At 53.3% G+C, this 17,128-nt stretch overlaps 2 protein-coding genes across 10 annotated transcripts in view; both read left to right on the forward strand.

Annotated features, from left to right (window-relative positions):
• Window positions 1–7,376, forward strand: part of Capn5 (calpain 5) — a 55,177-nt gene extending 47,801 nt beyond the window's left edge. For both annotated transcript variants that reach the window (XM_046442039.1, XM_046442040.2), the window contains 5 exons: window positions 4–126; window positions 1,962–2,158; window positions 3,171–3,286; window positions 3,773–3,909; window positions 5,006–7,376. In XM_046442039.1, the coding sequence (XP_046297995.1) occupies window positions 4–126; window positions 1,962–2,158; window positions 3,171–3,286; window positions 3,773–3,909; window positions 5,006–5,188 (756 nt within the window). In that variant the 3' untranslated portion in view covers window positions 5,189–7,376. The remainder of the gene's footprint in view (window positions 1–3; window positions 127–1,961; window positions 2,159–3,170; window positions 3,287–3,772; window positions 3,910–5,005) is intronic.
• Window positions 7,377–8,334: 958 nt separating this feature from the next.
• Myo7a (myosin VIIA) overlaps window positions 8,335–17,128 on the forward strand; it is an 83,503-nt gene continuing 74,709 nt past the window's right edge. For 3 of the 8 annotated variants that reach the window (XM_046442042.2, XM_046442044.2, XM_046442045.2), the window contains exons 1-2: window positions 8,512–8,872; window positions 10,713–10,770. In XM_046442042.2, the coding sequence (XP_046297998.1) occupies window positions 10,753–10,770 (18 nt within the window). In that variant the 5' untranslated portion in view covers window positions 8,512–8,872; window positions 10,713–10,752. Of the gene's footprint in view, window positions 8,427–8,505; window positions 8,873–10,712; window positions 10,771–17,128 lie in introns of those variants that run through there. The other 5 variants (XM_058578559.1, XM_058578561.1, XM_058578560.1 and 2 more) reach the window with 4 other exon arrangements.

The raw sequence follows: 17,128 nt of genomic DNA on the forward strand, positions 1-17,128 counted from the left end.
CAGTACATCTTTGAGGTCAGGAAGCCGGAAGATGAGGTGCTGGTGTGTCTCCAGCAGCAGCCGAAGCGGTCCACCCGCCAGGAGGGCAAGGGCGAGAACCTGGCCATTGGCTTTGACATCTACAAGGTGAGGCCAGCTGGACCCCTGCTGAGGGTGAGGAGAGCACGGGAGAATTTGGTTTGCCCGTGTCTGGGGAGAACACTCTAGAGCACCTCAGTCTCTGACAGCACCCCAGCTGCTCCGTGACATCATGGGGATGCAGTGGTGTGGGCCCCTCCAGGGCATGGCTTCTGTGGGAGCTCCCAAGACCACAGGCCCAGGTGAGGGAGGGGAGGACTGGGGCTGGGGCTGGGCTCTGAGGGCTGCTGCCCTTCCTCAGAGCTCAGAGCCCTCTCCTGGGACCTCCCTGTGTCAGAGGCCATGCCAGGACAGGTAGGAGCATAGTTGAGATGAGCCAGGTGGGCTCACTGTGGCCACTCCCCACAACCTGGAAGCTGAGGCCATCCACGTGTGAGGCCCAGTGTGTGGTGACAGGTGGCAGAGTGGGATCCATGTCCTTGTCAGACCCCATGAACTTGATGAAACCACATGGGTGTGCTGGGTCCCTGGCCTTCAGTGTGTTCAGTCACATTGAGGCGATCTGTTCACATCATTGTACTGCATTCGCCACAGGCTGGCCTGTTGTGACACCGTGACCTTGACATGTCACGGCCTTCACTCAGGAGATCACAGCGTATTGTGGCACTTACTCTAGGACTTGCCTAGCATGTCCTGGCAGCTGGTGATGTCATTTCATAGATTTGTGCCATGGTTTGGGCAGGCCATGATACAGTAGTCCCCTCCTCCATGGCGGGTAGGTCCCAGACCCCCACCCCGTGGATGCCTGAAGCTGCAGATAGTACCAAGTCCTATGCACTCCAGTGTCACCAAGACGACCACTAAGTCATTGGTGCATAGATATGCTGGAAAAAGCCTAATCCTTGCCCTGAGGGGTGAAAGGAGCTGGTGGGAGATTACACCACACTATTCAGAACAGCAAGAGATTTTAAATTTCTGAATTGTTTATTTCTGGAATTTTCCATTTAATTTTTTCAGCATATAGTTGACTATAAGTAACTGAAACAGTGGAAAACAGAATCATGGATATGGGGGACTGCCGTACCTGATCCTAGTATAACAGTGAGAAACTCCAAGGGACTTGTTATTAGGGGGTTCCTTGTGATCCGCTTCCTTTGTGGTACTCGGGATTGAGCCCAAGAGTGCTCTGCTACCAAGCTACATCCCAGCCCTTTTTAATTTTAACTTTGCGACTGGATCTCACTAGGTTGCTGAGGCTGGTCTTGAACTTGCGGTCCTCCTGCAGTCCAAAACAGCTGTGATTACAGTCATGTCCCACTGCCCTAACTCCTTGCCTTCAGTTTTGTTTTTTGTTTTTGTACCAGGATTGAACCCAGGGGCACTTAACCACCAAGCCATATCCCCAGCCTTTTTATATTTTATTTAGAGACAAGGTCTTGCTAAGTTGCTTGGGGGCCTCGCTAAGTTGCTGGGGCTGGCTTTGAACTCATGATCCTCCTATCTCAGCCTCCAGAGCCTCTGGGAACACAGGCATGCCCCACCATGCCCGGTGCCCTTCGTCTTTAATAGCTTTTATTGAAATACAACTCATAGACCATCCAATTTACCTATTCAGAGTATATGATCTAGAGACTTTGGGTGTGGTTACGGAGTTAGAAACTACAATTTTAGAACATTTTCATCCCCCCAAAATGAAACCCCTCACCCAATCTAGGACCTGCTTCCCCTCAGCTTAGGCAAAACCCTAATCCACTTCTTTATAGATTAGCCCATTTTGGAATTTCACACGCATGGGTTCCATTGTCCTTTCCTGGTGGCGAGGGGACATGGGGCAAGCTGGGTATGCCAGGTGGCACAGTGGCCAGCCCCTCCTGTGTCCGCAGGTGGAGGAGAACCGCCAGTACCGCATGCACAGCCTGCAGCACAAGGCCGCCAGCTCCATCTACATCAACTCGCGCAGCGTCTTCTTGCGCACGGACCAGCCCGAGGGCCGCTACGTCATCATCCCCACCACCTTTGAGCCAGGCCACACCGGCGAGTTCCTGCTCAGAGTCTTCACGGACGTGCCCTCCAACTGCCGGTGCGCAGGGACTGCAGTGGGCCAGGGTTGCGGGGTGACAGTCCATGCCAGGCTGAGCAGAGTCTGCAGTCCCAGGGGCACTTGAGGTCTGCCCAAGGTGTGGAGCCTGGGCATCCAGCCTCCCTGGGCTGACCTCCTGCCCATCCCCTGCCCCTTCTCCCCTTCCCCGTGTCTGTCCTGGCCTCTCGGGCACCACCACCAACAGCAGCTCCTGTGTGCACTGCACTTCCCAGTTACAGAGAAGCTTCCACTCACCTCATTTGATCTTCCCACACCCCCAAGTAGGCGGCCTGGCCACTCTGTTTTACAAATGAAAACAGGGATCATGGTTAGAAAGGTGCCCAAGGTCATGCCGAGGTGTGGTCATGTCAGGCTGGCCCACTACCCAGCCTGATTCTAGCCTTGTGGCCTTTCTCCTCTCCCTGAGGGAGCTGGCTCTGGGGATCAGGGACGGCCGAAACCACCCCTGTCCCTGCGGGAGAGCAGACCTTGTGTATCCTCCACTAACCTCGCCACCTTGTCATGCAGCCCAGACTCACTGTCCCCAGGAGAGGGCCCTGCCCACATCCCAGCCCCAGGCAGCAGCTTCCCGTGTGGTCTTCAGATGACCCGGGCCTTGCCACCCCCTGCTCCACCGCTTTCCAGCTGTGTGGGAAGGGGCTTTCCCCTGGGGAAGCCTGGTGCTTCCCCCCCTATAAAATGGACAAATAATAGTCCTGTGTGTCCCCAGACTTTTTGAGGATTAGAAATGACACCACCTATGTCACCCAGCAGAGGACCTGGCACTCAGTAGTAGGTGCTCATAAAATTATTCCCCTCTCCCTACCTATGGGATAGGTGCCCCTGGATAGGGATAGAGAAGGCAGGAAGCCGTGAGCTTAGGTGGCTCGTTCTGCCCATAGAGATGGACCCAGGACTAAATGAATGTCTGTATTAAACCCTCCTCTCCCCTTGCTCACTCTGAACCCCTTTCTCACTGTCTCCCCGGGCCTCTTTGTCCTTCCTGGATTAGAGAACTGCGCCATGATGAGCCCCCCCGCACCTGCTGGAGCTCCCTGTGTGGCTACCCCCAGCAGGTGACCCAGGTACATGTCCTGGGGGCTGCTGGCCTCAAGGACTCCCAGACAGGTGAGCTCGCCCAGGGAAGGGCCTGTGTCTCCCTCCTGGCAGTTGCCCCAGGCCCCCTCCTTGCTCAGCCTCCACCACTCCCTTCTGACACTCAGCTGGTGTCAGACCTTTCCTCACACCCACTGTAGGCCAGCCACTGCTGGGGGATCCTGGCTCAGAGAGGAGTAAGGCTGCTTCTTGCTCCCAGGGTCTTCCTGGGTGGTAGGGAAGTCAGATGCTGGGACAGAGAGCTGGTAGGGAGGGCTCAGGGAAGGTGACCTGGAGGCTCGAGGAGGTACTATGGTAGGAAGCTTGAGCCAGACATGGCCAGGGCCCTCCTGCCATCTGCCAGTGTCTGGAAGTTAAGGCTCCCTGGGGTGGGCCAGGCTGTGCTCTCCCCTTCTGAATGCATGAGCCCAGGGAGGCACTTCACCACCCAGACATCTGTCCCACCCGGGCCCTGCTTCAGCCTCCACCTTCACCCCAGCTCCCCCTCCCCCTCCCTAGGGGCTAACTCTTACGTGATCATCAAGTGTGAAGGGGACAAAGTTCGCTCAACTGTGCAGAAAGGGACCTCCACACCTGAGTACAATGTAAAAGGAGTCTTCTACCGCAAGAAGCCAAGCCAGCCCATCACCGTGCAGGTGAGCCCACCTGCCCACAGGCTCCAGGGCAGAAAACCTTTGCTGGATTCTGGTTCTCCATCTGTCCCTGCCTCCCCATGTGGCTTTGGCATTCTCTTGCCTGCCCCTCCTGGTCACCCTCAGTAAGTGGGCCAGTTGTTTTAGCCAATGCAATCCCAAGACCCAGCAGGGTCAGTCTCTCGGCTGTGGACAATGGTCATCTCTGCTGACCTCGCCCACAGCCTCATAGCTATTCTTTAGATTCCCCTGTAGTGGCTCCACCTGGGAAAGTGGCTGGAGACCAGGGTGGCTGTTTCCTAAGAGCTCTGAGCAGGGGTGGGAAAGCCAGTGTCCTTGGAAGGCCTTCCCACCCCTCTCAGGCTGGTACATTATGATTTTGAGCTCATTACCAGGAAGTTCTGTATCCCCCCCAGGCTCAGAACAGCATCTCTTGGGTGAAAAAACTCTGTGAACAAATGCTGGGGTATCCCCGGAGAGCCTCAGTAGATTTTCTAAGTTTTCTTAACATTGGGTCCCACTGGATCAAATCACAGACTCATAGATATTGGAGTGGAAAGGACTCGACCCTCATATTGACCCTCATATTAAAGATGGGGAAACTAGCCGGGCACTGTGGTATACACCTGTAATCCCAGCAGCTAGGGAGACTGAGGCAGGAGGATCAGGAGTTCAAAGCCAGCCTCAGCAAAAGTGAGGCCCTAAGCAACTCAGTGAGATCCTGTCTCTATAAATAAAATACAAAATAGGGCTGGGGATGTGGCTCAGTGGTTGAGTGCCCCTGAGCTCAATCCTGAGTAGCCCGTCCCCCCAAAAAAAAATGATGGGAAAACTAGAGCAGAGGGTGTATCACTTGTCCAAGTTCATCCTAGGTCAGCAGCAGAGCTAATAAGAACAGATGTGACTTTATAGGTGGAAGAGCAGTTTGAGAGACGAGGAGCCTGAGACTCTGGATGGGGCATGCCCTTGGCCAAGGCAGACCACCCAGGGCTCCTTGGCCAGGCTTGCACTGCGGGAAGTGAGTTTGAGACCTAGCTGTCACCACCAGCACCTACCATAGACTATATGGCCCCTACCATAATCTTCTGTCTCCTCCCAGATCTGGAATCACCGAGTCCTGAAGGATGAATTCTTGGGCCAGGTGCACCTGAAGGCTGACCCGGATGACCTCCAGGCCCTGCACACCCTCCACCTCCGAGACCGCAGCAGCCGGCAGCCGAGCGACTTGCCAGGCACCGTGGCTGTGCACGTCCTCAGCAGTGCCTCCCTCACAGCTATCTGATGCCTGCCCATCTACCGGCCCCAACAGTCTCACCACCACCTGCATGTCCCCACCAGACTTGGGACCAGCCTGGGAGCCAGATGCTGGGGTCCTTTTCCACTCTTTTACTGACTTGCTGTGTGACTTTGGTAGATCTCTACCCTTCTCTGGACCTCAGTGTCCTGAGGGCCCCAAAGCATTCCCTCCTTGTTGGGGAGTCCCCTCCCCACCCCAGCTGTCACCACTGCTAAAGGACTCTATCCGTTGAAAACATTTTCCCCAGGCCCTGCTGTCTGCCGAGGAGTGCCAAGAAGATGTCACTTGTTTACACACAAACTGCCATGTCCCCAAGCCCCATGTTTCCTGTCCCTTGTTTCCCAGGCCCACATCAGTCTCCCAGAATTCACTTTTTCTGTCACTTACACTTGATTTCCAAGCTACTTTGAAAGAGTGCTTGCTGGGCATTTGCTGGGGTTCTGCTCAGGCTGGAATTTGGGACATGTGCAGGTGATTCCTGTTCATTCTCTAATCCTGCCCACTCAGCCATCCATTTTTCCCCCCAAAATGAAGAAGCAACGCTCACAAGTCAAAAGGTGAAGGGAACCACCCAGCCCCCACCTTGGGCCTCTGTCTTCAGGTCCCCCAGAGGCAGATGCCCAGGCAGGCTGCAGCTACCTTCTCATTCCAGGTTCTGATCCACTCTCAGCCCCTGGTTTGAGGCAGTGGCCCTCGTGGGAAGTAAAGGGCACCTCCCTGAGTCCCCTGCCTGATGTTGGAAGGAGTGAGCCCCGTTAGTGGGCCAGGCAGGCAGCGCGGCTGTGGGGACCCAGAGGGAGGCACAGGCTCCCCTTGCTGCAAGACCCCAGCTTCCCATAGGAGAAAGGACTCCAGGGTGGGTGGTGCCAGGCCTGCTGGGGTCAGGTCACCTATTGGGCATGGCAGGAGACAGGTGACTCCATTGCCTCCCCAGAAGCTCTCCACCCACATCTTCCCCCAACAGCTAATGGGGCCACAGTGCTCCTTTTACTGCCTGGACCAAAATGTTCATTTTAGTGTTCTCTGTATTTAAAAAAAAAAAAAAAGATCTCAGTTTTAGCCAGGGGGGTTTAAAGGAGATTCTGGATCCCCCTTTCTTTTGAAACCAGTTTTGCTCACCCTCTAATTTTATTTTGATTCCACCTGGGCAGGGACATGGGCGAAGTCAGGCCTTCTCAGAGGAGGTCTGCAGGAGGGTGACGAAGAGGGTGTTTGTGCTTGGGTGACTGCAGGCTGGCGCTGTGTTCTTGGAGAACTTCTGTGAAGTGCTGGTGCCGTGACCCACTCAGGGTTTCCTCTGTACCCTCCTTGGACTTCGGACCAGGCAAAGCAAATGGAAAGTCCAGCTGGCCCCAGGACAGCAATTCCTTTGGGAACCTGAATTTTCTTCTCCAGAGCTCACTGTTCAGTCCAGTGTCCTGGCTGGAGGTGCTGGATTCTCTGATATTGCCACCTTGCTCTGGGGCTGGCTCTGCTCCTGGGTCCTGCCCTGGAACTGAAAGACCTAGAGGACCCAGGGCTGGAACTGTGCATGTGTCCAGGAGCAAGTCACTTAAACCTCCTGTGCCTCTGATCTCTCCCTCTGCAAAGTGGGGCCAATGATTCCTATTTGTCAGCACCCACAGTGCTAAACAAGGGCAAAGCAACCCCTCTCTCTGTGTATCTCTGTATGCTACACACCATACACGTTCCTGTAATCACCGCTTCTTGTCTATTTCAAATTAAGATTCCTGAGTCAGGTATGCCAGCTTGGGCCTCTGGGGCTGACACGTGGGTCTTTGCTCAGCCATAGTCCCCTAGGTATAGGGGCAAACTGGGACCAAGTGGCTGATTTGTGTAGGTTTCAGCCTGGGGGCTGATCCTAGCCTCCCACCTACAGCAGAACTGGAACAGCAGCTCCTTCCCTTGAGGTGGGCCAGGCTGGTTCCTGGCTGTGCAGGGATCTCTGATCCCCAGGAAGGTGTGGGGTCCAAACAGGTGAGAATAGATGGTGGATCAGGGAGAGCAATTCACCTGTGCGCCCAGGAGGGCCTCAAGTCGGCATTCACAGATGGGCAGGGCCTCCAGCCCACACCAGCCAGACCTGGGCTTCAGTCCTTCTGGGGCCCACTGCCAGGCTGAGGGAGAGGAGGCCTGTTCTGTTCTCAGAATAAATGTTTCTGCAATCCAGAAATATCTTCTTGTGTCTGTCTTTCCCCCTCTGCAGGGGATGATACAATGGGTGACTGTCCTCTGGTCAGCAGGATAAGCCTACAGCCAGTCAGTGCTGTTGGCTTTACAAGCCTCGCCCTGGGGACACAGGGAGACAGTCCGTGCTCTGGAAGATGGATCTCCAATCACGACAAACACTGTAGGAAGATTGCTAGGCAGTGTGGGACTTCCCAGGGGACTCCTTTCGCCTGCTAGGTCAAGCAGGCCCAAGCCCTGATCCAGGGGTGCAGAGGCAGCCGCACCAAGGACACCATTAAAGGGCTTGTGAGGCCCAGGTGGATGCGGGAGACCAGGCCGACCTGTGGAGGGACCGAAGCTGCAGCTGGAGCTGGGAAGCTGGGGCCTGGCTCCCCGCACTCTGCCTTGCTTCCCTGGCGCTGTGGCCGTGGAGACTTCGTCCAGCAGGTGGTGCTGTTGGGCCATCGGGTCCCCACAGGCCCCCACCCATCCATGGTTGGTTTCCCTGCAGATGTACCCCAGGTATGGAGCCTAGGGAGACAAAAGTGCCTCTCCCTCTCTGGGGCCCAGAGCTATAGGCCAAGGGTGGCAAAGACAAAGGGCCAAGTCTCAAGAAGTCACCCTCCCAGCCCCGGGCTGCGCAATGCTAATAACAGGCTTTGTGCCCTTCTTTGTCCTCAGTCCCTTTCAAATCACACACTTTACCTCCCTTGGTATGTGTTCCTGGTGCACTGGGGTTGCCCCAAGTTGTCTGGTTCACAAAGTTTCTGGATGACTGTAGAATAAAGTGCACCCCACCCCCAGAACATGTTGTGGGGCTGTGTTGAGTTGGTGAGCTTCAAGGGGCACGGGCCAGTGTGTCTGGGAGCGGGTGCCAAGTGCTGAGCTAGCTAGGACCCGCCTCCTGCCATGGGCTGCCTGCCCCTGTGCTGTGGGAGTCTCACCCAGCCACCTTAGGAGACGGTGGGCTTGCAGGAAGGCAGGTGCACCTGAGCTGCCAGCAATCAGCGACCAAAACCAGAACAGACTTCCTGCCCTCGTGCCAAGTCAGCAGGTAGCAGGTTTGGGCAAATGACAGAGGCACCTGAGGCCAGGATGGGTGGGGGCCTGGGTCCCACAGGTCAGCACAGGGCTCTGCACAGAGCCCTGGACAGCCTCTGGACATTAGTCCCAGCACAGCCCATCCCCCATGCTGATGTCACCACACCCAGACCTTGGAGGCCCCCTCCGGCTCCGCCTCCTGGGAGAAGGCTCTGGAGTGAGAAAGGAGGGTGGCAGTGCTGGCTGGACAGCCTCCCTGGGCAGAGAGAGAAGGGCGAAGAGAGACCAGAGAGAGTCGGAAAGACCCAGAGTGACACCCACAGCGGGCCTCGGAGTAAGACAGGCAGGGCAGCGTGTCTGCAGGCCAGTTACGTTTGTGCCCTGCTTCCTGAGTCCTCTGTGCCTGTGGCAGCAGCACCCAAGCCGGTGGGGTGCTGAGAGTGTGCTTCTGGGACCCAGGTAAGGCTGGGTTGCTCCCAGGCATGGGGAGAGGGAGCTTGGAAGAGTCCTGGGTATGGGCTTCCTCTGGAACCCCTGCCCCCATAGCCCCTTGCTCCTGGGCTTCCTGCCACCCACAGGGGTGCCTCCACAGCAGTCCTTGAATGAAATTGTCCTAAGCCTGGAAAGATGAAGGCTTAAACCCTGGAGAAGGGAAGAGCCGAGCGCATGGTATCTGCTGAATTGTTGCTGAGCGGGAGCTGGGGTGAGGGGCGTCCTGGAGCAGACATGCTCTGTCCTTGGATAAGTCACTTCCTATTTCTGCCTCAAATTTCCTATCTGTGACATGGGGGTCTGAAGCCCATCAGCCAGGACTGTCCTGGGGAGAAGGCAAAATCGGGCACGGGCTCAGAAATATAAATGCAATCTGTGTTTCCTATCATCAATTTGAAAAGCAATGAGCTTGAACATGGTCTAGTTCCCATTTTTAGAAATAAATCATTTATCTCATAGTTTCTCCTACTGTGTGGGCCCTAAGTTCTGCAGCCTCACCAGCCTCCATGGTCCCGTACCTTTTGTAACAACTCTGGTCTGCCCCGGGTTGTCCTGGCTCATGCTGGCCTTGGATGCCGGCAAGTGACCTGGGAGTCCTCTTCAGACATAGCTCCCCGTGGCAGCTACCTGCGGGCCCTTGTTGAATTCACTTCCCTACCGGTACCCAGGCTAGTGCTGGTCTCCAGACGGACTGTGTGCCCACTGAGACCAGGGCTCAGCACAGGGGTCAGGGCTCAGGTGTCAGGCAGTGTCATGGGCAGAGGATCAAATGCCCCGGTGCCTCTGAATGGGTCCTTGTGAAAAATTGATGTTCATCCTGAAGGACAGGTCTGGGGCCATCAGGGCCTCTTGCCAGGGACCATGGGCCGGGGCTTTAAGAGCTACACCTAGTCCCAGGAGTCCTTCCCAATCCCAAATCTGAGCCCAGCCCTGTGCTGGCCAAGGCTAGAGATAGGGGACGGCTCAGACTCAGGCCATACCCTGTGCCGAATCCAATCCCCAGCTTTCAGGGCAGAGGTGGGGACAGGCCCCAACCCAGACAACAGAATACGTGTAGTCAAGCCTGGGATGAAGGGAGACACAGAGGACCTTGGAGGCATGGACAGGGTCAGGGGAGGCTTCCTAGAGGAGGTACCATCTGAACTGAGCCATGAACCACAGACAAGATTTTTCTAGTCTGAATTCCAGGTGGAAGGGCCAATGTAAGCAAAAGCTAAGAGGTCTGAGAAGAGCAGAATATTTCAGGAATATCGAGTGACAGGTTGGGGAGAAAAAAGACCTGAGATATGGGCAAGGCCCCGATTGGCTGGACCTTGAAAGCCAGACTTCAGGGGCTGAAGTTGCCTGTCCTGAGGGCAGCAGCGAATCTGGCAAGGTTTTAGCTCAGCTCATGACTGTCCCCAGCCTAGGCTGCCCTTTCTCCTATACTCCAAGGACCACCCTGAACTGGGAGGCCAGAGACCAAGTCCTAGTTCTGAATGGTCCTGCCCTGCTGTGTGAACTTAGCAAGGCTTGGTCTGTCCCTGGGCCCCTCTGCTTATATATTTAGGTGGGGCTAGACTTGTTCTCTCCTGGGAGCCCTTTGAGAATCTCTGGATGACAGAGCGTCCGCTGTTCTGGGCAATGGGGCTGCTGACAGTGGCCAAGGCTTCAGGTTTGGGCTGTGGCCAGAGGGAGAGGAGCCAGGGAGGGTTTCCTCCAGGGAGGAGGGGCTGGAGCTTTGGGAGGAGCCCAGGTGACCCTAGATAGGCTCAGGGCTCCCTGGGCTGGCCTGCTCAGAGGCTTGACAAGGTCCCTCTCTCTGCAGAACCATCTCTGGCTGGCGGCAGCGGGAGCACTGACAGACTATGGTGATTCTCCAGCAGGTGGGTGCTCCCAGCCCTGCTCTCCCTTCACCTTTGACCTCTCAAGGAGTCACCTCGTTGGGTGGCTCATCCTGCTGCCATCCCGTCCTCTCTCAACTATATGCTGAACTGTGGGATACCCTCTCCAGGCCTTTCTCTTGAAAAACTCCTACTCTCTGCTTCAAGACCCTCTGGGAACTTTCCCCGCCTCTCGAGGCCCAGGCTGGAATCTGCTCCCTCTGAGGTCCCTGTGGGGCTTCCTTTTCTCACTGACTCACCCCACTGGGCAGAAATGATGGATTTCCCACGTTTTTGAATCCCAGGTGTTTCAGGCAGTGGAACAGCATGTGCAAAGTCTCAAACCTGGGGAAGTCCTGGGGGAAAGGGTTGGCAAGTCTGCTTAGGAAGGGTCGTGATCCTGATGTGTCCTGAGGGCCTTAGGCAGCAATGAGCAGGGCTGACATGTCCTAAGCTGGAGCTCCCTGGGGTTTATGGGAAGAGGCAAAGGTGCTGCCCCTCAGCTGAGCCCTCTGGTCCCCCTTCCTCCCCAGGGCCACCACAGCCTCCGACCCTCAGCCCTTTCCCGTGACTGGTCTGAGGCTCTAATGAGCTTCTGGTCTCCAGAGCGGGAGCCAGGAATGTGGGCCCTGGGCCAGGTGGGCCTGGCCCAGGGCCCTGGGGCTTGTGGGGCTTGGTGCTGTGGGGCTTGGCCAGCAGCTTCCTGTTGTCCTGGGCCATCAGAGGTCAGTGGAGCAAACTTGTCTTGCAGCCCTTCAGCCACATGGGATGTGTGTGTAAGAAGGCGAACTTCAGGGTGGGATCTAGAGGGGGAAGTGCCCCCTAGAGCCCTTGACCAGAATGGCCAGAATCCACAAGAGGGAAAACGTCACCTTCACTGAGCATTTGCCATGTGCCACAGGGAGCTGGGTGGGAGGGGACAGAAGGAGGGCCTGGGCCTCCATGGCTCCCCAAGGGTGTTTTCCCCCAGGGATCTCTGAAGCAGGCCTCTGGCTGACTGGACCTCCTGTCCCCTTCCCCTACTGCCACCTTTGCATGCTGGCCCACCTCACTCTGTGGGGAGCAGGGGTCTGTAGATGAAGGGGCTGTGCCCACCCTCAAATAGGAAATAATCTTTTGTTGCTTCTCTGATCCAAAAAATGTCCCACCTCTGGGTTCCACAAGGCAGTGCCCATGCCCCGGGCTTTGTCTTGGGCTTGTTCTCTGAGCTCAGTTTCCCCACCAATAAGAGAAGATGGAGGCCCTCTTTTCCCAGGGCTGCTCTTGTGAGGCTAACGTGCCATGACCGTGCTTCTTCCTTACCTGCCACCTGGCCTGATGCCTGCTCCTCCCCCCACCCCAGCGATCCCCCCACAGCCTTGGCCTCCCCTGATCTACCTCACCTGTCCACATCACTCCTTCTCCCTTCACTGCCTTCCCGGTCCTCCTGGGGAGCCCCAGAAATGAGGGACGACCTTCCTTCTCCTCCCCACACTCCCTCAGCCCCAGGCGTCAGCCCACTCCAGAGGAGCTCTGTGCTGGTGGGCTGGGTCAGCGAGCACACCACCGCTTGACCTCAGAGTCCCTCCGCTGTCCAGCCTCGTGGCTGTAGGACAACTGCTGCACTATTTTCCATATCTGAACACCTCCCTCATAGGAGTGGCTGAGACTGAAACACCAGTGTATATGAAATGCTTAGCCCAGCTGGACAGAGCTCAGGAGAGCTTAACTACCAGCAATAGCAACAGTGTTCCTGGCTGTGACATTTCCCTATCCTTTGTTTTCTCACTTTACTTTGGAAGAAAAAAAAATCTCAGGAGACCTCAACGAACACAATGGTTCTTTCTCCACAGGTAGGAGGATGTCTCCGTGTGGGACTTATCAGTGACAGATTCCTCCATCCATGTACTTACCCATCATCCCAGCCCATCCGAGCACCCCACAGGGTCCCAGGCACAGGAGATACCTTCCTCAAAATGGGCTAAGAACCCAAATCTCTTTACTCATGAAAAAAGCTTATTCATTTGTTAAGAGTTTTAATCATCAGGAGAAATCCCCTTGGTCCTCCTATGTGCCAGACATGCTATGCATGATCTCATTCTATAGCGATAAGGCTGTGAGGTAGGGACCTTCATGCCCATATCGCAATGGAGAAGCTGAGGCTCCTGATAAGGAGTCCAGATAGGACTGGGAGCCAAGATGTTGAGGGGGACAATAGCCAGGAAGAGGAGGCCCAGGGATGGGCTGCAGCGAGGGCCCAGGGGAGGCTCGGGAACAGGCTCAGTGTTGGAGAGAAGAGGTCAGATTGCAGGTGCTGGGTGGCATTGCAGCTCTTGCCTAGTGACCCTGTGGCAGCCTGGGCAGGCCCAATTGTGTTTATGGCCTGGGGAATGGAATGGAGGTGCGGAAGTGTATCAGAGGCTGCCCTCTTCAGCCACACTGTCACCCACCCACCCAAGCAAGGTGCCACGGAGCCCTCCTATTTTCAGTCCTGAAAGAGTTTCCAGACCAATTGAAAAGATAGCTGGAAGCCTGTCTTTTTTTTTTTTTCTTTTTTTCTTTCTTTTATTTAAGAAATGGAAGCCTGTCTTTTCCAGGGGTAGTGGGGAATTGGAGAGGCCAGGAAGGGGAAAGGAAGAGTCCAGGAAGGCTCTGAGGCCATTGCAGTAGCCCTTGGGAACACATTGAGGAGACCGACTGGCCGGGTTGCAAGGTCCCTGGTGGGGGGTGGAATGAGAACCCGGAGTTCGGTGGTGCACAGGACCCGCCGCTCGGAGGCCTTCAGGCAGGGCTCTCTTGTCCCAGTCTGATGTCATTTCCTCTCTGCAGGGTCAGGTTGGGGCCATGGGTACTTGGCCCAGATTTATGGGCAGAGGGAAGTTTGAAAATAAATTCATGGGCTGTTGATGTCGGTTTGGGTTGATACTTTTAGTAAACTATAATGTCCTTCTTTGTCTTCTGTAACAACTTTTTTGGGGGGAGGGTGGATGGAACCCAGAGCCTTCCCAGGCCAGGCCAGCGCCCTGCCATGACGCTATATTCCCAGTCCTTTTCATTTTTTTCTTTTGAGATAGGGTATCACTAAGTTGCCCAGGCAGGCCTTGAACTTGTGATCCTCCTGCCTCAGCCTCCTGCGTAGCAGGATTACAGGTCTACCACACTGCAGCCAGCTTGGAAAATAACTGTTGGCTTTAAATGGGTTCAGAGGACATTAGTGTTGACACCCCAGCTCTCTTTTGGTTGCTACTTGCATGGAATACCACCTATATGAAGTCCTTCCCCTGGAGCCCGTGTGTGTCTTTGGGTCTTAAGTGGAGAAGCTGAGGCTTATCATAATTGATCCTGTGTTTTTATTGTCCCCTTAACTAAAGATCCAATCCATTTACATTTAAGGCAGTTACTGCTAAGGGTGGGCTTAATTTTACTTCTGCTGTTTTGCTGTTTGTTTTCTTGTGACCTTTCCTGTGACTTTCCCCTCTCGGTTCTTTTGTGTTTGACTGATTTTTTCCTCATCTACTATTTTAATTCTCTTCTCTCTCCTTTTTTTTTTTTTTTTGTTCTTTTTGGTACTGTGGACTGAACCCAGGGTGCTCTACCACTAAGTAACATCCCCAGCTCTTTTTACTTTTATTTTGAGACAAGGTCTTGCTAAGTTGCCAAAGATGGCCTTAAATTTGTGGAAGCTGGTTTTGAACTTGTGATCCTCCTGCCTCAGCCTTCCAAGTTGCTAGGATTACAGAAATATACCACCATACCTGGCTTTGATTCCTTCCTCATTTCCTCTTCTGTGAAGTTTCTTTCTTTTTTAAATTTTTTTATTTATTTATTTTTATTTATTTATTTCTTGAGACAGGGTCTAGCTAAGTTTCCCAGGCTGGCTTTGAACTTGTGATCCTCTTGCCTCAGCTCCCAAGTGGCTGGGATTAAAGTATGCGCCATTCCTCCAGGCTTTTCCCCCTTTTTTAAAAAATATATTTTTTAATATTTATTTTTTAGTTTTAGGTGGACACAATATCTTTATTTTATTTTTATGTGGTGCTGAGGATCAAACCCATGCTTCATGCATGCTAGGTGAGTGCGCTACCACTTGAACCACATCCCCAGCCCTCCCCTTCTTTATAAATTGTTTGTTTTTGTTTTTCTGGAACTGGGGATTGGACCAAGGGGCATTCTACAACTGAACTACATCCCATCCCTTTTTATTTTATTTTGAAACAGGGTCTCACTATCTTGCTGAGTCTGGTCTTGAATTTGCAATCCTCCTGGCTCAGCCTCCTGAGTCTCTGCAGTTCCAAGCATGCACCACCATGCCTGGCTCTGACTTTCAACTTTACTCTATGGTTATCCTTACTAGTATTCCTTTTTTTTCTTCATATGGCTTTGACTTACTGTCTATTATTTTATGATTTTTTTCCAATTTTTCATTTTTGTAAATATACATAACAAAATTTACTGTCTTAACCCTTTTCACATGCACAGTTCCATGGTATTACAAATATTCATAATGTTGTGATAGCCGATGCCATCATCCATCTCCCTAATCCTTTTTATCTGTAAAACTGTATTTCTTTCCATTAAGGAATAACACTTTATTTTTTTCCCTAACCCAGCTCCTGGCCATGTCCCTTCTACTTTCTGTCTCTATGACTGTGACTACTCTAGGTGCCTCACATCAGTGGAATAGCACAGTATTTGACTGTTTGTGACAGCTTAATTCAGTTAGCATAATTTCCTCAAGGTTCATCCATGTTGTAGCACATGACAGGATTCCTTCCTTTTTAAGGCTGAATAATATTCTATGGAATCAATATACCACATCTTGCATACTTAGTCACCCATGAAAGGGCACCGTGGTTGTTTCCCTGTTTTAGCTCTTGTGAACAATGCTGCTGTGAATATAGGTGCACAAATACCTCTTTGAGACCTGCTTTCAATTCTTCTGAGTATATGTCCAGAACTAGAATTGCTGGATCATATAATAATTCTATTTTAAAATTTTTTTCCCATGGTGGCTGAACTATTTTATATTTCTGTAGCAGCACATAAGAGTTTCGATTCTTCCACATCCTAGACAATATTTATTTTCTGATTTTTGATAGTAGACACCCTAATGAGCATAGAGGGGCATTTCATTATAACTTTGATTTACATCTCCCTTAAGATTAGTGATGTTGGGGCTGGGGATGTGGCTCAAGCGGTAGTGCACTCGCCTGGCATGCATGCAGCCCAGGTTCGATCCTCAGCACCAAATACAAAGATGTTGTGTCCGCCGAAAACTAAAAAATAAATATTTAAAAAATTCATTCTCTCTCTCTCTCTAAAAAAAAAAAAAAGATTAGTGATGTTGACTATCTTTCATGTGCTTCATGTCTGTTTGTATATTTTCTTCAGAGAAATGCCTATTGAAGTCATCTGCCCATTTTTTTAAATCTATTTGTTTGTTTTATTGTCCTTCCATGTCCTTCTATTTGTAGCATTTTGTATAAGACAGGTTGACTAGTGACAAACTCCCTCTGCATTTAATTATCTAGAATTGTCTTAATTTCTCCTACCGGGTGGTACCAGCCTTATTTGGGTTTGGGTCTGTCCTCCCCATCAGGCAGGGAGCTCTGAGGACTTGTCTTGTGGACACTATCCTCTGTGCTTTGCTCTGAACCTGAGCTCAGTGAAGGATGATTTTATGGACAGGTGGAAAGTGCTCTGAGTCCACCACCAGCACTCCTTTGTGTCTGAGGAGCTGGTCCCTGTCCCAGTGAAGTCCAGGGGCAGGTGGGCAGGGACAGGTGTTCAGGGCTTGGCTGGGGAAGGACCTCTCTGGAAAGGTGGATCCTCGAGAGAGTGCAAGAAGGGGTGAGGGTCAGGTGGTCAGTCAGCTTTGTGCTGGGGGGAGAGCCCTGCTCGCTATGACTAAGGGCAGGGAAGGAGGCCTCTCCCGGCAGCCCTGAGCCATGTGGCACCACTGTCTACTTCCTTGTCCTTTCCCTGCCCTTTCCCTGCTCTACTCCCTACTGCAGTTTGCTGGGGAGCAGCTGTGCTTCCAGGAGTCCAGAGCTGAAGGTCAAAAATGGACACAAGAGAGAAGAGAGGGAATAAAAGGAAGAATGAAGGGAAGAGGGCAAAGATAAGCAGGAAGAGGCCAGAAGGAGGCGTCACCTGGGAGTCACCCCGCCCTTCCAGGCCAAGTTAGTGACCTCTGGCTCACCACCTAGCATGGACTGGAGGCAGGTGCCCAGTCCTGGGTGGACGCCAGGACACAGGAGCCCCACTGTGGGTGATCTCTGAACTATCTGGTGGCTCAGTATCCTGGGGAACCCAGGGGACCCGGCACCAGGCCTCAGTGGCTCTTCCTTGGGCTGGACATCACTCAAGAGCTGACCAGGGG

The sequence above is a fragment of the Marmota monax genome, unplaced genomic scaffold (genome assembly GCF_021218885.2).
Source record: "Marmota monax isolate L192 unplaced genomic scaffold, Marmota_monax_Labrador192_F-V1.1 WCK01_AAM20220418_F8-fsc00068, whole genome shotgun sequence".
Lineage (NCBI taxonomy): Eukaryota > Metazoa > Chordata > Mammalia > Rodentia > Sciuridae > Marmota > Marmota monax.